This window comes from Stylophora pistillata, chromosome 14, assembly GCF_964205215.1.
Source record: "Stylophora pistillata chromosome 14, jaStyPist1.2, whole genome shotgun sequence".
NCBI classification, from domain to species: Eukaryota; Metazoa; Cnidaria; class Anthozoa; order Scleractinia; family Pocilloporidae; genus Stylophora; species Stylophora pistillata.
In genome coordinates, this window is record NC_142532.1 from 12,702,155 (window position 1) to 12,730,111 (window position 27,957).

At 36.6% G+C, this 27,957-nt stretch overlaps 1 protein-coding gene across 5 annotated transcripts; it reads right to left on the bottom strand.

Moving 5' to 3' along the window:
* Positions 1-2,675: 2,675 nt before the first annotated feature.
* LOC111330664 (doublesex and mab-3 related transcription factor 3, truncated) lies at positions 2,676-27,004 on the bottom strand. Of its 5 annotated transcripts, none has more exons than XM_022935569.2 (5): positions 23,648-23,710; positions 22,760-22,811; positions 5,927-6,258; positions 5,593-5,691; positions 2,676-4,606 (listed from the first exon to the last, which is right to left on the bottom strand). In XM_022935569.2, the coding sequence occupies exons 3-5, from the start codon at positions 6,252-6,254 to the stop codon at positions 3,816-3,818; spliced, it is 1,218 nt and encodes a 405-aa protein (XP_022791304.2). In that variant the 5' UTR covers positions 6,255-6,258; positions 22,760-22,811; positions 23,648-23,710; the 3' UTR covers positions 2,676-3,815. The 5 variants fall into 5 exon arrangements, with proteins under 5 accessions (XP_022791304.2, XP_022791301.2, XP_022791303.2 ...); XM_022935566.2 differs by lacking the exons at positions 22,760-22,811; positions 23,648-23,710 and adding exons at positions 15,402-15,463; positions 15,588-15,874; XM_022935568.2 differs by lacking the exons at positions 22,760-22,811; positions 23,648-23,710 and adding an exon at positions 26,908-27,004.
* Positions 27,005-27,957: the final 953 nt, after the last annotated feature.

Here is a 27,957-nt window from a genome sequence, read left to right on the forward strand (position 1 = left end):
CATTTTCTGTCCCAAGTTTTTCCATTGTATTTACGTAGCGGAGCAGTCTTTGCCTTTGGCGATTCGAGTGATTTAGTGATTTTCAGGGGAGCCTTTTATTTCAAGTTTTCTGTAAGAAGTATTCTGGACAGATGTTCATACAAAGGTTTGCGTTTAATGCAAATGCTGGAAAAAGAAGCTTATTAGAGCTGCTAAATTTATACAAATTACTGTAGATGCTGTAAGATAAATTAGGTCATTGTTATGCGTTTTTGCTAAAGTAAAGCATCATTTCAATCCTATTAGGCTTCGAATAAATACTGCGCCAAACATTTTCAAAGCCGTCTAAGATTAAATACCTTAAATTAGCTCAGAGGAAAAATTCTAAATTCATGAAGATCGTTAACGTAGCTCACCATATTTGTACATGTAAATTACACTTTATGTCAAAACTTAGCGATTAAGTTGTTGCATCGACAACGCATTTACTAATTCGAATTCGAAATTTGCACTTGATTATCACCTCATTTAAGCTTAAGGCTTTCAAAGTTTATTAAATGAAAAACCTAGCAGTATGATGGGAGGACCTTTTTTCCGGTCTTGTTTTCGTCTCGCTTTTCCTCCTACCATATTAACTGCCTTGAATAGCGTATCTGGGCTATAAATAGCGTCGACCGTTGTGTTCATTGTTCGCCGTCATGTGCATTGTATACTTGAACGAGTGTGTGATCGTTCACTGAGTCATATTTTCATGAGAATTATTCTAAAAGAGATGGCCGCAGCATAATAATAATAATAATAATAATAATAATAAAGGTCTTTATTAAGAATTATTGTGCAAACAGACGTGCAACAATTTTAATTGTTGTTAAAACATGAATAGAATGAATAACGAAAAGGAAAATGCATTAATTACTATTGAAAAGACATCTATTAATAAAAACTGATTTCAAATGGTTTGTCTGAACCTTAGGTAAAATATAATTATGCGACCTAGTTCTCAACTGCCGTGTTCTCTGGGGAGGAAATGAGACTGTCAGGCAGCAGTTCTATTGCGTATTTCATAACCTTCATCTTCACAATCCGATATACATAAATTCTCGACCTGTGATATTTTAATGAAAAGTACTCTTAAGCATAAATCATCTAGGGTTAAAACTTCCCACTAACCGAGCTAGCGCAAGGGCTGGAGAATATTGACCCGAGTTCGTGGCGGCAAGGATCGAGCGCAGCAAGATCCGCGTCCGTGCAAAAACGATCGAGAGCAAGTATTCCTCGCTACAACTCGAGCAAGTGAGGATAGTAACCACTCTATTAATATCGTATAAGTACTGAGATTTACTGAGTGCAAACTCACCGAATAAAAATCGTCTCTCTTTGATGAGAAGCAATCCCATTGGTCAAGCTTTTTTTCTAATTAGTGAAAAATATAAATCAGAGGCCTGATACAAATTTTTTTTCACAAGTGTGAAAATCGTATCGGTTTTTCTCGGGGCGGCCATGTTACTGAGAGTGAAAGTTTACAAAGCTACCTGCTTGCTCAGAATCATGGCTTCAAGGTTTTCAGGCATTAACTCAGTTTAACAAATTATCAGGACCAAGAAAACGAAAATACATGTAAAAGAAAGAAAACTAAACTTTCTGAATGATCTTCGGCCACAGTTCATTCAGCTAGTTCGCGCGCAGACTATCAACATGGCTAGCAAGCAGTGTTGCTCAATGCTTCTGTTATTCATGGCGGTCAATTAAACATCTCTATCAGCCTTAATCAATCACCGACTTTGGCTACTCCAGAAACTGAGAAAAAGTCCACAAAGAGGTAAAAAAGACTGAAAGAACTGGACTCCGATTCAGAGAAGAAAAACGCTTTGTTAGTTTGATAGCTTATGTGACCTAATATTTTTCATAAACTCTTCAATTGTCAAACGTGAGCCTAAATTTCTTTGAACGGGCTTTGTAATCTTGTTCCTTAGAATGAAATATTTCAAAAGTACAGCTTCGTCTTTTTAAGCATATGTATTTTAAGGTTAAAAACATTTGTATATCTCAGTACTAATATAAATAAAATAATCACGGCTTCACGATTATTTGGCTTTATCAACTGAGTTGCATCATACGTGAGTTGATAATGTAAATTGGCCACCGTAAAGGGTATAAAAGCTGACGTTTCGAGCGTTAGCCCTTCGTCAAAGCGAATCAACTTTAATGAAGAGCTGACGCTCAAAAAATTAGCTTTTAAACCCTTTACGGTGGCCAATTTGCATCATCAACTCAGCTGATACAACCAAATTACCCTGTTACCCCTCCCCTCGACGCGGCACCACTGTTTGTTTAAAAACTTACCCCACTTCATGTTTAGTTCGCTTGTAATCTTGATATCGCTGATATCTGGCGATGATCGCGATAATCGTTTGCATTACTTTTGCACAGTACTCTCTGGTACTGAAACCAACTTGTTCATCTTGTATTTGCCGGTTTTCGCGACCAAAACACACAATTAACATATAACCGTTTCTGTGTAAACGGTCTGTGTAGCAAAATACCCAGCAAATCAGAACCAATCAGGACGCTCGGATTTAATACAGAATATTGACCATCGCACTTTATTTTGTGGTGAATAATATTATGTAGGAAAGCAGAAAAAGTGAAGAACTCATTTTAAAGAAAATTTCAGACACCAAATTAAACGTATGCACTTATTTTGATACTACATTTATTTTATTAATCAATAAAATTTTAACATGCGACAACTACATATTACCATCATTTTATTATGTCTTCTATGCTATCTATCATGTTTTTTCTCTTTCAATTTTCCTTTCATTCTAGATATCTACGGTAATCTTTGTTAGAAATATGTTCTCATTAGGAAGTTTGCTCCTTCACATATCTGGATACTAATAATGCTAGAATAGGATGAGAAATACTGAAGAAGAAATCATGTTAAGGAGAAGAACAAAAACAAAAGAATCACTCTATATATTAGTTGTTTTTGACAGAAGCTGACAGTGTTATTGAAATCATCGCTTACGTCTTTCTATTTCCTGACTGTTTCTCCAACTTCTCTAATGATTTCTCGAGGCGAGGAATTCAAGGCACAGAATTCCTTCACATTAAGGTAAACTTAGTTAAAAAAAAAAGGTAGAAACTTTTCGTTACCTTATTAATTCATTCTACCTTCTAATTAAACACTGCTAATCATGTAAACGCCAGACCTAAGTTACCCATTTACATAGTGACTATGACTTTGTAAGAAATACAAAGTTGCGTAAATCAGTGGGCCATCAGTTAACCCTTGCAACCCTCCCAGAATTTGTAAAAGATAGCGGCTATCAAAGCTATAGTTCTCATCTATCCTTTCAGTCAATGCAAGTTTGAAGAAAAAGAATCTGAGGTAAAAGTACTGTTGTTCTCAAGAGTAACGGAAAACAGGAATTTGCTATAAACAACTGTTGAAAAATAGCTATGGCGGGAACCTATAGTAAAACGCAGACCAACATGAAAAGCTTTGGAATTGCAGTTTCGATTTTACTACATTTTCTTTAACTTTTGATAACGTACTATATTTTTTAGTAGCCTCCTTGCTGTTGCTGTTCTTTACAACTGAACTGCGTTTCACTCAAAAACAACAAATCATGAGGCGGTACATAATTGTATTCTCTTCTGATTACGTTAGGCTTTATAAGAAATTCTACGAAAGCGCTATCGAAGTTCCTTTCTTCTGCTTAGAACACATGCTAAATCAATTATTTTTTATTATTTTAAATCTTATTTAAATTCTGTCTCTATTTTATAAAAAATGCTACGTGCACAGTCTGGCTGGGTGGCCTCTATATTCAAAGACCAGTTGTCTCATTGAGAACCTTTCCACAGTGGGCACAAAACTTGTCAAACATGTTTATTTTGTGACCGCACCTGCTACAAAAACGGCTTAAGGGAAGCCCGCAGGCCCTTTCTCCTAGCCTAGAATCGCCACCATAAGGGTTGTGCGGCATAGAAGAAAACTTGATCGCCATTTCCGGTTTAGGTTTCACGAGCAACGGCGGCGGAAGTGGTGATGGTGGGTAAATTCTTGATGGCGAACACGCGTGCGTGCTGGGCAACGGTCTCGTTATGACGTTTCGAGTCATTGGACCATGCAAGAAGGGAGGAGTGTGATTGGCTGTAGGAAGGCCGCATCCAGCTAACGTTGACATATTATTGCCTCTTGATTCTTGAGAGGACAACAACAGCTCAATGCTTTCCACCACGCTGCCATGGCAACTCTGAAGGATGAGTTCTAGTGTGCCCTTGTTATGATGAGGGAACAGTTTGCCAAGTAATTCCATCGGTGGGTGCCTTAGAGACAGCATGCTTAGCTCTTTTGAAATCCTTGGATATCTCAAATCGTGAGGCCTTTCATGAAAGTTTTCCAGTAGGTATTTGTTGCTTGAATTTATGTTTTGGTCAACCAAATGATCAGAAGTTTTTCTTTCCACGGGGGAGCTGGTGTGGCCATCTTTTTCAGTATGCTCGCGAGGTTCTGGTTTGACCTCCAGGTCTGGGGAGAGAGCGATTCTTTTAGGGCTGGTTCTTTCTTCTTCCTCGTCCTCCGAGACTGAATTGCGCCGCTTCAGAGGTTCTGTAACTTGAAACAAAATTATAATTCATTCTTAGAGAGTGCGTAGCTTCTACTTTCGGTATACAGTCTGCATTTGGTCTCTTTTAACATATTAACATAAAACTGTTGTGGGATGAAAAGAAACTCGCTAAAGAGCTTTTGAAACTTGAGGGGAAAAGAACGAAAAAATACGTCTGTTTTGTTTTTATTCAATCATGTTAATAAATCGAAAATTTCCAAAACATCACGAAAATTCATTAGAGTTCAGAGAATAAGGAATCATTTGCCTTAAGCGTGATACCATGGAAACTTGTATCCCGTGACAAAGACCAGACTTATTACACGACTCGGGCAGTCAGAGGGCCAATAACTAAAATCAACCAATCAAAATGCTCTATTGCCGGTCAATATTCTCTCAGAGAATAAGGAGTCATTTGCCTTAAGTGTGATACGATGGAAACTTGTATCCCGTGGCAAAGACCAGATGTATTAACAGTCGCATGTTCCCTCTAAAAAATAGGGACCTTAAGAAACCACGACGGCGACGGCAACGAGGACGTGGAAAAACAAGAGATCTAATTGGCTGAACAATAGCTCAGCACGTGCGTTTTGAAACTTTGTACATTTCTTAGCCGTCCTATGCAAAACAGCAACGTGAAATCGCCAAAATTTGCGTCGTCTGCGAACCGAAACCGCGACGGCACATTATTTTAACTTCCATTTGGAACTCAACGGCTACTTTATACGTCATGCTGAAGTTGAGCCGTGGCGCTGTATGAGACAGTAAGCTCCTGCAGCCATTTTTGAAATTCTAACTAAGAGTAGAAACTCATTTTTTAATCGAAGTCTTCCTTGGCGTCGCCGTCGTGGTTTCTTAAGGTCCCTAATTAGTCCCGTGTAAAAGAGCTTAACATGTTTCTCACTTCCTCTAACTTTTTAGGATTCGGCAATAGTGTCGAGATTTTCCCAGACAAAAAATCGCGACAATCCAAATAAACACTGAAATGGCCTACCTGATTGCGCTCTAATTTCTGTTATCCTTGGTTCCAGATGACTCATCTCTGCTTGAGGTGGATGGTGATAAAAATGGTGTCGATGGCTACTTGGGAATCCTGGAAATCGATCGAAAGTGTTCTCAAAGGCAAATTCAGGCCTACCATAATAAAGATTATGACAAATTGAAAAAGGGTAATGGAAAAATTTACAAGAGGTCAAGCACCTAAAATAAAAGTAAAAGAAGGATAGAAGTTAAAAAATGTGAAAGTTGTGAAGGAGCAAACTAGGAAAAAAGAGAGAATAGAAGAAGAAAGGGAAGGGAAATGCCTTCCAGCATGGAAATGGCCTAACCTGCTAATCCATTGGTTTGGAACACCATGGAGTACGTCAGCCGGGCGTTTTCCAGTTCTCTTTGGTATTTTGCCCTCAACTCAGCTCCTTTTCTCTGCTGTCTCAGTAACGCAACCCGTGCGGCTGTCACTCGCTGTCTCTCAGTAATCAGTTGGCACTTTGCACACGTGCAGTCCCTCCAGCGGCAATAATGTTTATGACCCTTGAGCCAAGAAACTGTGCCATGCGTGCGACAGCGAGCACATTTTGGAACTCTGTGATGTAGAGTAGATGAAGAGCTGGTCTCTTCCTCTTCTTGGTTTTCAGGCTCCTCTTTCGTCTCACTCATAATTCTTATTTATAAAACAAGATAAGGAGGGAATTTAAGAAGAACATTCTAACCTCCTCTGTTATGTCCCACTACAGGGAAATGGCATAACTTGTAGTCTGCGTGAGCAGATTTTGAATTATACCTCTTTAGATGTGAAGCACTGTTATGATTGCTTAACGTCGTATCCAAAATTGGATTAAGAAACAATTATTCACTTTACTGTGATGATTTAAAAGAAGATGGTAGATTTTATATTAAGCCTCGTGATTTTAAGTGAACGGTGATGTTTATCAGTAAATGACACAGGCATACCTACTTATTCACAGTATTGACCCTTGGTTAGGGGAAAGTTTCGAGAGTAGATACGGGATCAAAACAATGTTTGTTAAGACTTGCTGAACATATTTTTTTATATGGAACCTGTCCTGAAGTGTGAAAAAAAACCTTTAATAGAGTGCTAAAATGTGAAAATTAATTGAAAAATGAAACAAAAGCCCGTTATTAATTGTGACCAATAAAAAGCTCTCCATGAATTATTCCTCCCTTTCATGGCTTGTTTATGGCTAAAAAATTTTGTCTTGAGTTTGTATACCTAAAAACATAAGACCGATGTTTTGCAAATCAAATCAAGAAGTATTGTTTGGAACAGCCTTGAAAATAAGCAATGAAAATAAAAGACTGTCAGACTCTTTAAATGAACTGCGGCGAGATCAATGAATTAGCTGAGGAAGGCTCGTATTGTTAATTAAGTCGTCTAAAAGATAACACAAAGATATCATACATATTACAACTTGATAAGTTAAAATACGGGCTTCAGCTATAAAAGTTAAACCAAACTGATATTTCTTCTAAATATTATACACGACTTATCGAAAAGGGATGACTCAAACGACTTTGTTGTTTTCCATTTTGCTTTCTTGATTCATTTTATCTCAAGTTTTTAGTTTTTTTCTTACATAATCGAATAACGAATAGACAATCAGTCTACTAAGAGTTTAATAAACAAACTTAATGGCAAATAAAATGTTATCTTTATTGTACATATAAGGCACAACCAGCCCATTCATAGAGGAATTTATAATTTTAGAGAACTTTCTAGCTAGCTAAGAAATTCTGTACAGAATATCGATGGGCTGTCTTCCTTTTTGTCACTTTACTTCCTTTTATTTCCGTTTTCTTGTTTTGTTCTAAGTTTTCGGTAAGTTCTGCCCCTAAGATTATCTTCTTTCTTAGTGGAACTTAGGATTGGTATATAGTTTCGAAAGGGTTCGTTTTTGATAAAACAAAATCTCATCCTATGTCACATCAGAAAGCATTAAGATATAAATGTGGAGAAGGCAGTAGAATCCTAATAAAGGTAGGAGAGTGTAGAACAAATTCGACATTTTTACTCATGGTGATTACTGCACATGTTTATGACGCAGTATACCAAATTTTATACTTCTCTTTCTTGAATAGCCGTACCTGTATCGTCTTTACTCCATGTAATTTTTTGGGAGTGGACGCAATAAAGTTGACAAGGAGAACAAGTGAAAATTTGAGGTCCTTGGGGCGTTTACTTGTTTGCACATATAATTAATTGAAACATTTTTTTAAGTTGCTAAAACAACATATAATCCTATTGCTGGGAAACAAAAATTAAATTTCACTTTAATCAGTGTTTTTGGAACTTGGACCTGAATAAAATGATTTCAAATCTTGAAACAGAGTTATGAGTTGGTCATTACAGTCCGTTGATTGAAATAATCAACTTTTTTGTCTTTAAAATGTTGTTTTGGGGGTATCCGGATTTTTTAAGTAGAACAGTTCGTTATGTTTGTGTTTGTTGTTGTTGCCAAACAGATATTTTCTCGGAATCTATTTTCTCCACTAAATTTCAATTCACAGACACAACCATTAACAGTTGGACTAAAAGTTGCTGAAAGGATAGTTATAAGGATGAACCTAAAGAGAGAATAAACCTCTAGGTTATGTGGAAAAAGCGACAGACCGTCGCACACTTTACCATATTAAAATACATGAGCAGAAAACGCCAGGCGCCACAAAATCTGCAGCACTTCATACTTGTGCAAAGCGTTGATTATATTTCGCGAGGAGAGCTGAGTAATTTACAAGAGAGTGTTAAAATATTAACCAAGAAAAAAATGTTTTTTTTTTTTTGTAAAGAAGCCGAATTATAAGTCGAAAACGCAATTTGCTTGGGCAATAAACTAACTCGATACTGTATTGGTTTAGAAATGCTGCAAAGCTAAAATCTGTTTTTGAAGTGTTTGGAGCACATAAGGGGAAATGAAGTTGCAACATATAGCATTGTTTTCAATCGACTTGACTTTCAAAAATTCGTTTAAGTGAAATTTACAGTAAATTATGTTTTACATCAGAAAGTAAACAGGAACTCTTAAACCCCAATATGTTGTCATTTGTTAACTGAATGTAGCAATGCGAAGTGGATTTTAACAGCGTACATAATGTTACAATAAGGTCTCTTTGCATGTCGAATTTCATTTTGGTACAAGACGATCGAGGGGAATCGAAAACCTCTGTTTTGAACGAGTGTATAAACCACTTTGGGTAAAATAGACGAGATGATTTCTTATTTCGTAATCTGCTAGAAATGATCCAGTGTATTATTGAAATCAGATTAAATTCAAAATCACTGAAATTGAACAAAACTGTACGAAATGGCCTGGATAATTTGCCAGACTTAGCATACGACTTTAGATTAGGTTTGCACGTCTTGTAGGTAAATTTGACAAATAATTGGTAATTGGAGGAAATCTGTGTCATACCTTAGACCCGCCGATGTACTTGAACTGTTGTTGGCGCCAAAGAAATCAAGAGCGCCTACCACGCGGCAAAGATACCGTCACGGACCTCGAGGAAGTAAAGTGCGATCTGAACAACTGGATAACAGGACTTTTCTTTGTTGTATATAATGTAGTTACCGATTCAACGGCCAAATATTTCGAGGGAGGGGCTTCTTCCATTAGACTGTACTGGTGGATAAGTATAGAATTACGTGAAGCTTGCGATATGTTAAAAGCTTTTCAATTTACCATCTGTCAAATTCAAATTCAACAAACTCAAAGGCACGGTACCTTTGAGATATATTGTTACCCGAATTTTCCGTAGCAAACTTCAAATGTCATCCGAGAACGAAAAATAGTACTTGTAACTTCCCGTACACCTGGTGTGAGAATACCCCGAAGAGGAAGAAACGATGGCAGCTTACGAAAACTTATTTTAATTCAATAAGCAGCCTCTTTTGTCACAGGTATAAAAGTTTACTTAAAGAATCGTTAATAGATTTGTAGCCCTTTCAACAGAAAGGTTTATTCGTTGTTCCTCTGTTAACTTGTTAAACATGATAGGAGTTTTTAGGGGCTTCTGTTAAAATAATAAAATTGTCACATTTGAAGTAAAAACATCTGCTACGAAAACAAAACAAATTATTGTCTTTAATTTCACTAAAATTATAATTGGATTGCACTTCTAGCCATTCTGAGGGCGTTTTGGCGCCATTTGAAGCCTTTGTTTTTAGCATAAGTTAAAAATTTGCGGAGTAGTTGTCAACCGTCCTTCTCATTTGACATTACTCAGAAAAAAGTGTGGTTTTTTTGCGTCGTTTTGTTAATTTAGCATTTGACTTTAACGCAACGGCTATTTTTCTTACTTTTTCTGAATTTACTGGATTTTTCCTTTCAAAAAGAAATAACGTTTGTAATCTATTTTGAGACAATTTTACTTGTTTATGAATACGCAAGGCAGGTGCGACTTGATATTGAGATGGACAATTATTTTCAACTCTAAAGTGGCTTGGTCACCCGTTATAATAACACTGGGGTACTAATTCGCCTCTGCTCTTGTTAAGTACCCAGAAATGAAATGTCTATGACAACCATTAGCATGACAAATGCCACAAGCAACCTTTTAACTAGGCCCGAATACTACGTTTCCCTGTTCCGTGAGCTAAATGACACTTTCTTCATTTGAGCTGGTGAATCCTTACTCAAGATTAACAATCACGAAAATCGCAAAATCGACGAATTTCATCGTTGTGTGATCAACGCTAATTCAATTTTCCGTGGCTTATATTTTGAGGGATCACTTTCGCTCAGATCACCTTCGCTCAGTTATGTATTGGAAAGATTTCAAATGAACAAGCTGACTCGTACATAGGTTTACAGTTTCCACGGAAGCTGAAGTTATTGTCACCAAAGTATTGTCCTAAAGAAGTGTCGGATTAACCCTTTGTACAAGTACTATGAGAGGTGGAATAAAAACCAAAATTGTTACATTTTGAAGGTTTAGTCGTATTCAATCTGCAAAGTCTGTAAACAGCTCACTGCTTCAGGCGCAAATCGTTCAGCGTGGCTAAAACCGATTGCCTGAGGCGTTTTCTAAACGTGGTAGCAGAAAACCTCGCTGTTGTCCGGAAATGTCACCGCTTTGTTTTACCACCATATGACTATATACCTATGTTTAAGTTAGTATTTCTAAAAATGCTTCTGGACTTCGTATTGATTTTTTTTTTAATTGTTGGTGTACATAAAAGATAGATGGCTATATTGCAGCCCCTTAGTACGTAATGATAGATTGTTACAGAAGATGTATCATTGGCCGCCTCACGCGATAACAATTTCCAAAATCTGCCTCTTTTAAGCTTGTGATACTTATTTTCACGAGTAGAAACAGTTTCTAGAGCAACCACTGTACGATTCAGAATTTCATTCATTGAGTTTTTTATTAAGATGCACACTTAGAAGGATAAATTCAAATTAATGAAATAGAGCCCTGCATTGTTGTGGCTCATCGCCTGAAGGTTTTAGGTCGTTTGTTTTTATAAGCTTACGGTATGACACAAAATGTTTCTGTTCTTCCTTGATAGACTTACTGAAATAAGTCAGCAGGCTAAAGACACAACCCTTTGACTCGGATGACATTATTTGCGGGGATGGGGATACCGTTAGATAAGAGCGTGCCTAGGGCTTAAAAGTCCAATTATAAAATAATTAATTCATCAGTGAGGTTTTTCCGTAATATTAATGGTTCAATTTTTTAACATGCAGATGCAACTTAATTTCTTACGCCTGCCATGAACCACCGTAAAACTTGAACTAAATTAGATTCACGATTAGTGGAGATTCGTGCTCCTCAGTGTACTGGGATGATCCTATCGTGGCTGAAAAAAACTCCGTGTTACAATGCAAGCTGTATTTTTTTAAAGGAAGTATAGAACTCGTGCCTGGAGACTTAAATTCCTTGGACTACAAACTTTCAACTTTTTGCTATCTCGACTTGATACTTTTGTAATGAATGCCATCTAACTATTTAAAACTCTCTTACAAGATCATCGCAGTTTTATATTTGTGAGTGGTTTGTTTCTTTCGGATCCGATTCAATTATTCCGTTTCCATTAGCTTCAAAGGACATCTTGTCAGTCTTAAGTGGATTTTAACACGGGTGGTATCATTGAGTTAATCAACCCGCTTGTATGCAACTCAGCGAGATACCCGCTGTCCTTGGCTGACGCACGTGGTCTACCATTTCATTTTTTTCCTTATTGACGTCTCGTCAATTGTACTTACTAGTTTCTTTTGTGTAGTTCCAAGGGTGAAGCAAAATACGCAGGAAAATACGCAAAATACGCAGGAAGCGGAGAACTATGAGTAGTAAGTCTCAATCTTCATCTCGAAATAGTTCCGATTTTCTCTCTAAAACGTAATTTTCTTTGCCTCAAAAGAATCTGGATGGAAATTTTAAATCTAACGCAAGTAACAGCCCAGGTTTGCAAATCTTGTACTCGTCATTAAATTTCTCGTAAGGTTTTTAATGTAAATTTCTCTCAGTGATGTCCGTTAGTTTAAGATATCTTGAAACTCACGCCAGAGTAATAAGTATAATATCATCTTTTTGGAAACGTATTCAATAAAAACTTGAATTAGTCCGTCTCCTTCAATTTGCAGTTTCTCTTCGATAGTAGACAAGAATAACGTAGTACATGCCCAGATCGACCTTGTTTTTGAAATACCTTCTAATTTTCTTTAATCGTTACTTGACTATAATTTCCATGATTTGGATTTTTTTAGTGCCAAAATCTCTTACTACGTGGCTAATGAAGTTTCGGTATCCTGGGCTATACAGCAATCATTTACTGCCTGCGTTTTTTGCCTATTTGCCGACTTATAATATTCAAGTTTGTTCTAGTCATGTCTTTTAAAAGACTTGGAAGTAATAATTTCAATGAATAACTTCTCTTTTCGCTGTAAAGACGAACCAGTAGCCTCAAACATGAGGGAAATATTCTCACAGAGTACATTTTGTCGATGATTAATTTTTCTGGCAATAACCAAGAATCGATGATTAAGAATCGATGATGGAAATCACACCAGGAATTGGAAGCCATAAATCGTTTGGCCCGAGGTGAATTAATAAATTTGATAAACATCTTTGTGTCCCGAGGCTTAACTGCATGTCTTTATGAATGGGATTAAACAATCCGACAAGCTTTGGCTGCTTCAGCTTTAGATAAACTCAACTTACCCAGTAATTACCCCTCGGTAAAGCACGGCAGTATTGGATTCACAGCGGTAATAAAACCTGCTATTGAAAATTTTTTGAATCTACCTGAGAGTCGAATCGACCTTTTTTAAGTGTTTGGAATTTTCAAGGTGTTAACGAATTCGTCTCCTCCTATGCGACAGGAAACGCTTGGACTGTCTACTTGGGAAATTTTACCACCGCCTTGCAAGACAACACGATAGGTTTTTCTCGGTGTAAGACATGTAAATTATGGACTTTCGTGTGCGTGTGGTTTTTAAACATTAAGTTTCAGACACTAAAAAGACGTTAAAAAATTCTGTTCACTCCCCTTTGGTCGCCAAAACGGCGCCAAATTTTTGTAGAAAGCAGCCGAAAGTAAAGTCTTCAAACTATCACCAAATGATGTGGACAAAGTGTATTTTAGGTCGAGGGGTTGGTTTGAAAAATGCATTTTCCTCTGATAAAAAGCCGCTATTCAGTTTAAATTTGGAAGATCTCGTGATCGGAAGAATATCTGTTTATGCGACTTGGGGATAAGGACGATTTAAGAAAATGTGGCGAAACAGAATGAAGTTTAAGTTAAAAAAAAATCACGTTGCGTTATCATTTGGTCAACCCACAGAATGCCCTGTAAAACTATCAATTTTGATCAGGCCTAGACGAGAGTATACAGTAATGCAAATTATCCAACTCAATATTAAATTAGAAGAGCTCTTTTGGGGGTAAACTGTGTACATTTAGTGGTAGACGACGAGACACAATGCCGGAGCTGACACTTAACTTCGCAGATGCTGATCTTTTTTTATATAAAACAACATTAAAAGTCGATGGGATGATCGAGAAGAAGCACGCAATTTTTTCGGAAAATTTTCAGCAGCAAATATCAACTTGAAACGAGAGGTAGCAATTAATACTCGTGAGAGGATTGTTAGTAATTATTTCTATTTAAACAGCTTTAGTTGCTACCCCCAAGAAATAAGAAAGTTTGTCTTCTCTTTTATGTTTTGTCTAAGAAGGGAACATTTCGATGCGAGAAACAAAAAAGCACGAGAAGTGGAACAATACGATCACTTCTATAGTTTTTGTAAGAAATGTTCAGGGCTGGCGCACTTCTAGCTATGTTACATCGAGGGAAAACTTTGTGCGGATCGAAACTTCGGATGGATCGCAAGTATCTGCTAAATTTTTTTAGCAAAATTAACTTTATGCAAAATTGCTCTCTTTATTGTGATCCGAAAAAGTAATTGAAATTGGCGCGCATCATTGTTAACGACTTAAACAACCTCCATACGCCAAATGCCTTTCCGTTTTATCTCACAGATTTTTTGTCTTTCCTTTCCGGTCAAGCGGCTAATTCCCAATCTGAGAGATTTAATACACATATATTGCCGCTTTATGTCAGACGTAGAATCTTTTTATTACAAGAATTGTTATCTTGTTTTGAGACGATAACGCCAGGGAAATGAATTATAAATTTCAACCTCTCGACGTTTAAAAGCGACTTTACAATGACGGTCAAAATTGAGCATGGTTAATTTCTATATAACCTACGATGTACGATTACCAAGTGAAATTGCGGTAATAACAGTCGCTGATTGATAGCAATGATTAGCCGGTTTCCTTAATATTCACGCAAAACAAGCAAATTTCATGAATGAATTTGTTGTTTTATTTCGTCACGATGGGACCACTGAACGAACGCAAACACACAAAAGTAATGATTTCGAACAAAGACAGCCTTCGGCAGCGGATGGCTTCAATTTAACAGATTGCAGTCGCTTTCGCACTATCTATAAAATTAATTCACAAGTTGGCTTATTGTCGTTGGCTGCGACACTTAATGGCGAGAAATATCGTCACATTTTGAAAAGATAAGTTTACATTACATCAAGTCTTAACAGTAATATCTAAAAATGATTAATTCTCAATTGACTTTTGGGCATTTCTGTGGGTTTAAGCTTGCTTTTTATTATCCTTTTAAGCACGCACGCCAATTTTTACCTTCAATGAAAGAGGGAATTATATGCCAGGATCACGACCTCAGTTCACGATTGGAGCTTTAGTTTCACAGTCAAGAGGGGAGAAGTGTTACATAATGTTCTTGCTATGAAGTACATGCTAGAATTTTCAGGAAAATGAACGCATTTCGTTTATAATTGATAAATCTAAGAGATATCATTTTTTAATCTGGCAATTATTGCATTTTTTTGTCTGCAGAGGTTTGTCGTTGTTATCATAGATATTCCTCGCCCTCGTTCTTGGGTATTCGGGATTATGTTTCAAATTAAATTGAGAGATTGCAGGTGTACGAAAAGCAAGAAATTGAATTTTCCGCTTATTTTCAGACTAAAATTAATGTCAGATGAATTTCACATAAATTGTACTCCTAATAAGAGCTTCAAAATGATTCAAATTGGCTAAATTCCCTCAATAAGGTCTAGCTTGGACTTTACCAAATTTGTTAACCTCAATTCGAACGCCAAGAACTAGAATAACTGTAATTTGCTAAATATTTATGAATGCACCAGTACTTCGATTACAAAAAGTTGTACTTAGTTTTACCCTCAGATGAATTGAAATCGATCAAATGAATGTACAGTGTTGTTCGCAGTTAAAACCTACCTTAGTTCGCGTTTTCTACTTGGAGTGGACTGAACGACCAATCGAAGCGCTTTTAGTTCAACCTTAAAATGGAAATTAAATCATTAATCGCACTCACTGCAGAGAAAGATGAAGTTGAACGATTGTAGAATTAACACATGTAGTCACGGCATCATAGAAGAAATTGTGGGCTTGAAAGGCGGATACCTGCGTTCACTTCTTTAAAGTAGGGCTCGACAAGAGATGCACCCAGTGAAAACGATTCTTTACAGCTCTTAACTCTTTCTCCCGTCGGCAAAATTTACTGAATAGTCGATGTGAGTAGCTTTTAATTTCACCACCTCGCTGAACCGCTGTTTTGATAAATTTGTCAGCGCTGGCTCATGGACCCAAAACGGTGACGTTCAGAATTTGGCGTAAGATTGTTAAAACAATAGGCACGAAAAAGACCTTTTAAAATGGCGAGTTCTCACTTGCTTGTTAAGGCGTTGCTCTGCTTGGCCGAGAACAGTAATGTCAACCTTAGAACGAAATTTCATTAACTTCGGAAGTTAGATTTCTTTAATAATTGCTTTCTTAATAACTTAAGTAAGTTAATTGTCAAGCCTGTCGCGTAGGAGACAAGTTTACTAGCAGGTGCTACCTAAATGACAGCTCTTCAGTAGTCCTGTTTTAAATTTCGCCAGTGTTTTTCCAAACCAGCGTCATTTTTCATCCATAAAGACAGAAGGGCTCTTTTATCACTCAAACTACTTTTTCCTTCTTTTCGTCAAAACTTAGTTCCGTCTTTGAATTTCACTCTGTAATACGGACAAGAAGAGCCTAATAAAAATTACATTTTCTTTTATTTTTAAATTTGGTCATTTATTGTACAATTATTGGGATAAATTGTGCAAGTCGGTTTTTAAGAAAGAAGAAGGGAATATTAGAAACAGGCATTAACTGCGTTGTTAACACAGTGGTATCTTCACACAATTTATTTAATTGTGATCAAAATCTAAATTCTACATATAATAGAATACATGTCAAAAAGGCAGGTGAAAAGAATAGAAAGTGAAATTATTAACTGTGCGATGTTGAAAAAAGCAACACTCAATTCTCACAACTAACCTCGAAACAAATGAACGGAGATTCGTTAGGAGAAGTTATACGATTTGAACATGGATCGAGACATTAAGCCTTCAAATCACCTGTCTTTGCATTTTAAAAAACGACTAATTAGCTGCCTCTCCGGCGTTGCATTTATGCGGTTTTATGCGTTTATTATATCAATTAGCCCCAAGGGATATGAATTTTACACAAATTGAAACTAACAACGGCGATAATTGCTCAGCTTGTCGGCAAAGTTTTGAAGTTCGCGTTCGCTGTTCTCTGCTTAGGAACTTCTCAGCCCAAGTCAATGTATTTACATTCACGTCCCCGCTCTTGGATGTATATTCATTCTGAACATATTCTGAAAATATTCACCCTAAAATATGTCTATAAATTGCTTCTGTCGTCATATTTTCTATGATTTTTTTGTCATCATTTTTATTTTCTTTTTGAAAAAAAAATCGACTCACAGATCTTTTGTCCATTGATGATTTGTTTCGGCTAGTTACAGTTTAATTTAGTTTGATAAGATAGAAATCGAGAAAAAACTTGTTTTTCAAGAAAGTCATTGAAAAAAATCATTTGAAAAAAGAATGTTAATACTCTCGGATTATTGAAGATCGTTATCGGGAATATTTGTTGAAAACAAAAGTTCTGCTTCCCCGTATCATTAAATACAATGTAAGACATACATAAAGACCCTAGCCGACAGACTTTTTGCCAAAGGCGTTGAAAATTGTTCAAGAAGTGCGGTAGATATAAAAGAGAATTGATAATTAAAACTTGTAAATTGGAACCTTTCTCTGGATTTAAAAGGTTCTTCAGTTTCCGACTGGATTTAATTTTCCTGTTTGGAAAACTGTAAAACCGCTTTCGCACACTTATATCTAAACAGAAATACGTTTTATGCTAATCTAAGAAAATATTGTTCAGAATGCGCGTGTAAAGCCCATTAAAGCAATTTAAAACTCGTTTCAACTCTTTCGCCCAAAACTTGGACCACTGAGAGGTAAAATTTTAAGTCATCGACACTTGGCAGTCACCGGTACTAAAACCAATGAGCAAAATATAATATGATTGATAATAATCATGTGATGAATAAATATTTTGGTTCCAGACTGTTCAGTCTCCTCAAAATTTAAAATTATCGTTCGTTTGTATGGAAATACTCCGTAAAAATAATTTAATCTTTGATACATGTCCATAGCCTAAAGATTAATTTGCTTTCGAGAAAAGTCTACACGATAAACGTGTCGATTTCGTACAGCAATTCTTAGGAGCACCAACGAAAACTAACCACGCTTTTGATTTATTTATATAACGAAGTAGTTCAAACAAATAGTGTCAATGAAATGAAAGCAATATTTCATGCCATGCGTTTTACACAAGAAATGTCACAAGTGAACCTTTTAAATTGCGTTTGCTCAGGAAGGGTATAGTGAAACAAAAGATGTTAAACTGTCTCCACACCCTAAGAATTCAATATTCAACCTCATTTAACAGGAACAACAAAAATTCCTCACAGCCCGGCCACTTATCGATACCGCCATAACGAACACGAATTACCTTTTTTAGGTTTGTTTTTTTGTTCAGTGTTAAGAGAAAAGCGGCGAGCTCCAATTATCATCACATTGTCAAGCTACAAGAGCAAAAATAATTTCATTTGCCCTTGGTAATCTTGATAACGATTTGGAAGTTACATTGTAAGCCTTTTACATTGTCCGTATTTCACAATGAAAACGACCCACGTGGTTGAATCGTGCGCTAAGTCTTGATAAAGTCAATAGTAACTCTTTTTTTTTTTACAACAATGGATTACAATGCGCTCCTTACTCTTCTCAATGGCTGGTTATGAAGGCGAAACGATGACGGATTTTGGAATTCAGAGGCATTACAGCCGCGAAATTCTCGCACAAATGTTATCTGTCGAGGCCCACGCCATTTTAAATGACTTTATCATTGAATATTATTTGTTTGTTCAGAAAAAGATATTAGTGTTTATTTAGCCGCAATGTCTGCTTTCTTGTGTCCACATTGATTTACAATTTCGCTCATCTAGAATGACTGAGAAGGGTGTGAAACATCCTCAGCTGGGTTTACTTTATACAGATAGCTCTTCAAAACCTCGCACGGAGACTTTAAGCTCTGTTCGAGCTTTGCGGGGAGCAACAAAGCTTTGACATGCCGTTGTCTCTTACATCTTAACATTTCGCTAATTGTTACTGGAACTCCTTCGAGGTCACCTCCTCAGTCATAGAAATGGGCCAATCAGAAATATAGTTTTCTACCTCGATCAGTTTGTAAACACTAGAATTACGAATTCTGATTAACCTCATTTTTCTCCCCAGACTGCTTGGTACGTTGTGAGAATGATAAAAGGATCTTGTTTTTTTTTTTTTTTCTCGAGTTGTGTTGGGTTAGCCGTCGTAAGCTTTCTACGGTGTGATTTTGTAACCATAGTAAAACAGAAGCAAAAATGATCCCCAATCGACAATGACCCTAAAACCATAGAAGTACACAAAAACAGAACAGGAAAGCTAGCTGCTCCGGAAACTTTCTTGTCTTAGATCACAGCTGAAACCTCATTAATAGGGATGAATATTACTTAACTGACCTGCATTCAGTAAATAGATATGCATGTATATAAAAAAAGGACCTTTTCATCTTTCAACTCAATTACCTATAGCGTAGTAACTTTCCAGGTATCCGTATTACAGCTATGACTCAGAATACACCACCGGCAAATATCTGCAGTTTCCAGCAGATTCTGTGGTTCAATTACAGTGACTTTGTTGATAACAAAAGAGTCCTTTCTGTAGCTTAGTATTATTGTTTTCATGAAAAAACCACCAGTTGTCCTTTGTGTTCTGAATTCACTTGCCCAAGATTTTTCTCCGTAATGAGTAGAAGAGTTAAGTCTGCAACTTTTTACCTGTTTAAAGGCGTAGGCGTCCTAATTACACAGCTCGAGGGATAACAAGTGGTGTATTACAAAACCCCACGCCTTTTCAATAATTTTTATCCAGACCTGTCAACAATTAGTTTCTTTTACACGGTCTTGGCGATTTTGCCTTGATTACCAAAAACAAATTTTTGAACTGCTAAATCAATTTCCTTGTAAGGACTTATCTTAATAGTCGCGTTAGACTGCAGTGCTATGACTCGGCATTCACTGCGTGTTCTGATTCCTTTGAGCATTCAATACAAAAGGTACTGTTTATTTTACACAATTGCTCCAGATAAAGTCCCAAATAGGGTACTTCTATGCGTAGCGCAGTTGCTCAGTTGCTCGTATATCTCTGACGTATCATGGACAATCATCTTCTTGAGGCCGTCATGCACACCTTGATTACAATAGAGCAGTTTCCTATTTAGTGGTTTAATCATCAGCCAAAAGTTAAACCGCATAATCATTGATTTAGGTGAAAATTTACCAAATCAGAGAATACGTTACGTCAAGCTGATTCGTGATGATTAATTTTGGCAAGCACTTTGTTATTATCTCTCAAAGTTATGAACGTGTCCTGTACTTCATGACATTTTCCTCTGAGGAAGAATCATTATTTTTAAACTGATCCGTATGTCAGCATGGACGCTTCCGGTTCATCCGAAATGAAATAATCCTCGATCAAACTCTCCGCTGTTAAAATTGACGTTGCAACAAAATTATACCACATGACAGAGTAAACCTCCACTAAAAATCCTTGACAAAGTAAGTTCGATCTTGTCTTGTCATGTCATGTTCGTCGATACATGGAGTTTAAAAGTTACTCACACGAATAGTGGTTACCCATGAAAAGCGTTTGCCCCCTTCAACCCCTCCCCCAACCCCTTCCCCACCACTCCCCCCATCCCCAGCCCTACGTACCACGCACCTCGAAACCAAAAACGCTGCACAGGTATGTGTAATACACCTTTTTGAATTTTTTGCAAGAAAAATTGTCAGGGTATTTCACGGAACTTTTGCTTGGTTTACAAATGTCAACGAACACAATTGGTCATGCATTCTTGGAACGGCTTTGGCTAATTAATTGCTTTATGCATGGCTTGAAGCAGTTTGGGTTCTAAAGAAGAGAATTTTAGGTCAAGATTAGCCTAAAGTCAAAACAAAGTTACATAAATGTGCTGATATTCAACAAGCTCCCGCCCTCCCCGTTGTAGCGATAGGCGGACAATGATTCCTTTCATGGAAAAGTTTCCTTTATCAACCGGTTGTATGCACAGCTGAAATATTTTGTTTTAAGTATCTGCCTTATCATTTGCCTCCTTTATTGTATACGCGCAGGTACATTATGCGTTATTCGATTCACGATTCACGATTCACTTCACAGCGTTCAAATTTGGATCTTTCCTGACGCATAACATATTCTGCAAGGGAGGATACGGGCTTTTTCGACCTTGAAATCTGGTATTTATATATTCATGTTTGGGTCAGCACGTCAATACTGCATGACGGTTCTGTTTTTGACGCCTTCCTCAGGCTTTGTGGTACGTGTTCAAAATTAATCCGCTTCTCTGAAAAACACAGTTCGCTAAGAATTAAATAGTGATAATCTGCGATATATTTTAGTTTCTTATGAGCGCTGAAAAACCGTGGCAATTCTCCTACACAAATCTCCTAGTGTAGGAAATTGTTTATGATGGACTGAAAACTTGACAAATGAAAAGTTCAAAAGGAAATTTTGATGCTTTATACTGTTTAACAAATGATAAACACCACAGCATCACAATATACTATTGAGATATAATTATGGATGCACGCGGGAGGTTGCTAAGCACGAAAGAAACGTAAGAATCGTGCGAGGCGATAGCCGTGTGCGACTCTAGCTTCTTTAATGGTGTTTATCATTTTTTTATTAAAATAACATTGATACATTGTTGCAAAAGAGTTCCTTTTTAAGTAATACTGCAATCTTACGTGACCAAAAAAAACAAGCGCGCGGAAACTAGTCTTTTCATTTGCTCGTGTCAGCAGCGTACACCCATGGGCAAATGGTGGACACTGAGTTGACCAATCAAAGCGCACGTTTTACTTTGGTTACGTTATAAAAGAAAGTAATTGAATGGTGATAAGTTTTTCAGTAGGCTGGCTGACAGCTTTCATTTGACCCACAAAAGACAAACTGCCGGACAAACAGGGAACAAGAGACTGCAAAGTCAAATAATGTCCAAAGCACAGTGATAGCCACCTCTCAACTGATTCGATTCTCCTGCTCGTGTTTTACAAAATTTTCTCGTGTTCTCTAAACATCCTGCCTTGGTTTTATACTGGTAAACCATTAGAATGTGTAGTCTATTGTTTAAGTCAATCATCCATTGATTTTGGCGCGATTTTACTGGCTACTTAACGTCACGTGATGCAAAATCCTTGGATGGTTCCCACACAACAACCCCCGTCTACGCTGATATCTGTCCTCCGATTACTTCCGCTGAAACGGGAAAGGAAGCCAGCGGAAAAATGCATGCTAAAAAATTCCACCTTTCCTCGTTACAGTGAACTAGACCAAGTTCTAAGGCAACATACTTTTTTCTCATCAAGTTTTGAAAAGTACTGCAGAAAATACGAAAATTGAAAGTATGCTAAATATTGCGATATTTTCGAGGTTTTAATCCAAGGGGTATGCGAGTTTATAATGTTTTGGTCCAATCGTAATGGAAATAAAGTTTTACTGTATCAATTAAATGTACTTGCTTACGGCATTCATGCGCACCTGCTATCTAATCAACGAAGGCTTTTTTTCAGAGCATTTTTCGGTGGTGCGATATGAAAATGAATGGGAGGGTTCTGAAACATATAAACCGTTCTCTGACTATCTGGTATGTCGGCTGATAATGTCCTTAGCAAAGGGATTGGCCTCAAAATTTCACACTTGCTCTCGAAGTCTCGCTTCTCACTCAAATATTTCTTTCTCGGACACTCTCTTACCCACGGTGAGAGACTGACACTGGTCAAAACTCCCCCCTCCCCCGTATTTATAGACGACTGAATTCCTAGGTTTGGAAAGGAAATTTTGTTTACCATCTCTGTCGTTTTATGTATTAAAAACGCAGTTTATACACTTGGCTGCGCGCAGGTGTTATCCAGTAGTAGGAAAAAAACACATCTGGGTACAATTTAGGAAAATTTGATTTAGCACCTCTTCTCGAATAAGCACCGTGTCGAACATACACCCCCCCCCCCCCCCCGTCTTTAAACTTGAGTATAAATACTGTATGTACAAAGTAGCCTATGAACAACAACGAAAAAGAAGATGAAATTATAGGATTCTCAAAGTTATACTACAAACCTGTGTTCAAATATCCTCAACCTTTCTACGAGTTAGAGTTGATATTTTTCACCTGAAGTTTTAAATCAAAAATTACAAATAGGATTAGCTATGTTTTCCATTTTTTTGTTTTTTTTTGCTTTACTTCCTTACGTGGTGGTGATCAATTAACCAGGATAACAATAGAATAAGTGAAAAGAAAAGCGTGTGATTTTGTGTGGCTTGCCGCTTTCTCACTAAACTAATCGACATCTTCCTCTACTTCAATCCCAACCTTTCTAATACATGCAACATAGCCCGGAGGCCTTGTGAAATTCAGTATGTAACAATTGAACTGTCCAAATATGATAAATCGAGGTGAACAAAAAGATTTAAAGGGAAATACTTATCGGGGCTCAGCCCCGATGTATAACCGGAAGATGATTGGTCTCTTCAGTCTCCTTATCCCAAATTTGCACCTGTATGACACAGGTTTTTACTTTTTACAGGTTTTTTTCGTTTTTTAATAACGAATTTCCACTTCTAGTGAGAAGTGAACACCTGTGCTATTTCTTAGAAACTCTTTCTACTTAGTTCTCGATTAATGTAGCTTAATAACGCAAAACCATTTAACGATTATGCCAAAAACAATGGCACAAATACACGATTATCCTCTATGTAAAATAACTCAGCTTTCGTTCGCTATTTTGTATATAATTGAATGTGCTTTAAAGAGGCGATTTCTCAGTAAAAAAAAAAATTGAAAAAAATTTAAACAGTACGATCTAATTTAGGAATGAGTTACAATTGAAAGAGCTGTAACATTTACGATAACAATCCTGTTCATCATTACAGATCAATATTCATTTCATTACTTGAATAGTAGAGCAGAAAGGCGAACTGCAAGTCATTAAAAGTATCAAAGATTACCTTAACTATGCTTGGATTATTTGAGCGCAGAGTAAACTTGCTCTCACTTCCTTCCCCTACTAGTTGTTCTGGGTATCTTATTTTGCACCCTTTGTATGTGAATCAGATAATTTTGTATCATTCGTTCGACCAGTTTTTCCTTTGTTCATTTATTTGTCTGGCATTTTCCCAATCGCTTGCAAGACCATTGTTCTTTGTATTTGTGCTGACGCTTTTTATTTAAATAAAGAATAAAACAAAAACATTCTGTGTTTTTCCTTGAAAAACACAACTGGTCACTGCCTTAAAATCTCTGCACATACAATCTGTAGTTGACGAAATACCAGCATTCAAAGATATCGGTAAAACAGATTCCGTTTTGATGTTATTTTGTCTATACCCGGTAATTCTGAAGTGCGCGTGAAATGTCAATTTACCCCCTCTGTTATCAAATCGAACTTGTTGTTTATTTCCATTTAGTGGTGAGGATCTGCTAATGCTTAGCTAAAAGCGTCATGGATAGGGTAGTCCACAGCTGGATTGACAAAGCTGATTTTGAAATTCAACATCTAGTGTTCCATTTACCAAACATATCAATGTCTGTTTAGTTAAGAGGGTATATCTATTCTGATCTTGTCGCTTGAGTTGTTGGCAGTCTAACAATCTAGCAATTACAGCTTAATTTATTCTATCCTTTGGTAATTTTAACGTGGTAACATAATTGATAAAATGTGTAAACACATTTCTCTTTCAATGTTTTCTCTGGAGGAAAACACTTTAATTTTGATCCATATACTTGCAATTTTTTTTTCCGATCCAACAGATTTTTGAGAATATTACCCATTCTTTAGACAATTTTATGCGTATTGCATTTCATTTTGCCAACAAAATTTGAAAGATCGAATATGCGTTTATACTTTATTCAGCATCTTTTTTAGGCCTTTAATTTCATCAGCCCCAGACAAAAAGGAATTTGTTGAACATGGATCGTGGTCACTAACCTCACTCAGAAGGATACTTCGTCAGCCCTTTTCAATTGATTTCATGGCCGGTTGCTCGGATGAGCCCTTCGGCCTCATTAAATGCGTATTCCTTCGTGGGAAGGAGGAAATAATGCTTAAAAATTCTACGCACTTTTTCAATTATTTTTTTTTATTGTAGAGTCTTTGCAAGAAGTTTCTAACATCTTTTAGGACTCGACATTAACAAAAGCTACTTAGTGAGAAGTCCTTTCAAACGGTTCTTTAATCGTACTGTGTGGTTGTAGCTCTTGAGTCTGAATATGAAACCCGTTGGAGCGCTACCATCATTTAAACGTAAATTTTGCCCCACAAAGAGGTTCTGACTATTCATTGTGCGAGTGTAAAATGAAATCACTCAGCGACGTTTTTCAAATAATCAGTACAATGAATTGGGGGAATCCATTCGTGCTTTATTTTTTTCGTGCTTTATTTTTTGCCTGCTTATACCTCTCAGAATGTTTGTCATGAACACGCTATCAGTTCTGAACCTCTATGGATTGCCTTTGATTTGGGCTTATTAACTTGTCATCCTCAATTGACAGTTTCTTTGTTTGACAATTAGTAAAGTAAACTGCGCTCCTCACCCATGAAGTGACTCGGTGCTACTTTTGACATTGTGTCAATTAACTGAATACTCCTACTCTACCCTTGCTAGGACACTTCGTTTCTATTTACAACATGTATTATCTCATGGTATTGTCTTTGACAAAATATAGAGGAATAAAATAGTTTTTACTATGGACTCATAAAGGAACCAAATGCGTTCTCAATCCTATAACCTCTTTGTAGTATGTTGTCTGTATGTATGTTTTTGGCATATTTATAAAATCCTGAAAAAAATAGCTTACATGATTTCTTGGCTCAAAAAAAGAAAAAGAGGAAGTTTGCAGCTCGTGTTGGTAATTTTAATCTAATGTCTGGTTCCATTTTCATTTTGGTTGCTACTGGTAACGCATTTGGTGGACGTGACTTTTTCTATGTCAGCTGCTAATTTCTCATGGTCCTCACATGGACTATGCAAGCTTATTTAACTGGTACATTAGGAGTCACCTGGTGAAATAAGAGGAAGATGAAAGCGGTGACAGGCCGTTGATTTCCCAGCAAAATTGGCTGATGGGCGTCATTTAAATTTTCTGCATATGAACACACACCCAACCCCCAATTTCAACATTCACTCTCATGAAGGTCTAAAGCTCGAAACGTCCGCTTTGAAACTCTTTACCGTGGCCAATTTGCATTATCAATTCGGTTATTAAAACGGAATTACCTTGTCATACTCCCCCACCGACGCAGCATCACGGTTTCTCGAGAAACTTAACCCCTTTATTCATTTGTCATTTAAACTGATTCTTATGTAAACAAGAAAGAATGTCCAAGAGAAGAATTACGAAAGAACAAAGTCAGGCAAGTTACTCTCAGCAAAAATAACGTTGCCATTTTTTTTACAAGCTGAAATCGACATATCTGAAGATCGATAAAAAACCAGAAAGGGATTAAAAAGGTAACGGATATTTGATATTCATTCCCTTCCCTGGATAGCAATAGATTGAAATACTTATTACTTTACATAAAAATTTCCTGAAATTATTTCTACTTTGCTCTCCATAAGTCCTTTAAGTCCTTTGCCTTTACTTCTACTCCATTTTCAAAAGATCATCTTGTTCCTTTTTGTACTCGTTCGTACACACTGGTTTGAGTCATAGGCAAACGAATAGTGTATATGAGCTAGTCACCAAGGCCAAACACTGGTAAATGCACGCACAAAAATCTTTAAACATCATACTGATGTTGCGAAGGTAGAACAAAGAATGTATGATCAAACTCTTTTACTGACCATAACTAGAAAGACCTCCTCTTTACCATTAAAACTACGTTCATTGACGATTATGGTTTATAAAAACGATTTTCCGCGAGTGTTTTGCATTTAGAGGTATAAAATTTTAGAGCTGAATAGTATTGTATCGCATGCAGAGAGACAGTCCAAGGCTGTCCTATTGTTTTTTCCAAGTTACCAAGCACAGCAAAAATTTCCAAAAAACTTAGAATTCTTTGCTTTGCTAATGTTTAGTTCTTCACTCTTTGTCTGACCGAAGTTAAATTCTCGTCCGAGTGTAGGCCTTCTATCGCAGATATTTAAAGTGGCTCTTTGGCGGTGTTATGTAATGTTCCCTAGCCTAACGCAGTTAGTATTTTTGAACAGTTACACAAAGAAAGAAAAGAGTTTTTCCATTACAAAAACAGCGATGTGAGGTTACTTACTCAGGAAAAGATAAGTTTCCCTTCTGAAGTAGATTTGTCGTTCTTGGCCTAATGAAATCTTTCTCGTCTGTAAGAGTCTTTCGATAACGGCCCCTTTTAACTAATAGCGCTGAAATTATCAAGTAATAGGTGAATAAACACTTCTTTTTCACGAGGAAGTAAACAAGTGGACATTCAGATCAGATCAAACAAGATCTCTTATTAATGGAAGACTAAGAAAATTAGCTGCCAGTTAGTTGGAGAGGTATATCTATTTAGACAGAGAGAGAATAAATTAATCTTTCTTAAAGAATATTCTAAATTGTTCAGAGGTTCTACAAAAGTAGGTTTATCTTCTCAAGAAATGAAGACAAAACTGAGACGACTATGGAAATTTCTTATGAAAAAAACCGATACATTGTTGATCTGGTCATTACCTGAGCAGACGACAAATGCGTTATAATTACTTATATAACTTATAAATCTGCGTAAATGAAAATCCCAAATAAGTAAAGAAAGCGGAAGATGACGTCTTTGAAAATATATGAGCAGTTCCAAAATTGATTTTTTAAAACATTCATTCCATTAAGAGAGTAAATAAAAAAGAGTTTAGTGAAATGAAAATTTAGATTGTTTGGTTTTCCTGCCGGAAAAAAAACATATTCCGAACAAACAGTACTAACCTAAACGATGAAAGATGTATTAAAATGATTCTTCACGTAATTATGTTAAAACGTTTTGTAATCTCCGATATGAATTATCCTCTCAAGAGCTAACAGTTTCAATATTCTAGAAATATAAGTTATAAAAATTGGATCATTTTAAGAGAGAAAATCAGAAAGATTCGGTTAAAAGATTGTCGCCAAAATAACGTCACATTTGAATAAAGGATAAACACGGATGATGGATTTCGAATGAGAGATTAATTTGTAACTTGCATCACGTGCTTAAAAAGAAGTTAAGGATGAATAAAAAGATCCGTAAAATTTCTTATACGTCCTAAATTCATGCAATGTTTCTCATAATACTGCCTTAATCTTGTTGAAGACGCTTTGTGGAAAATGAATTGAT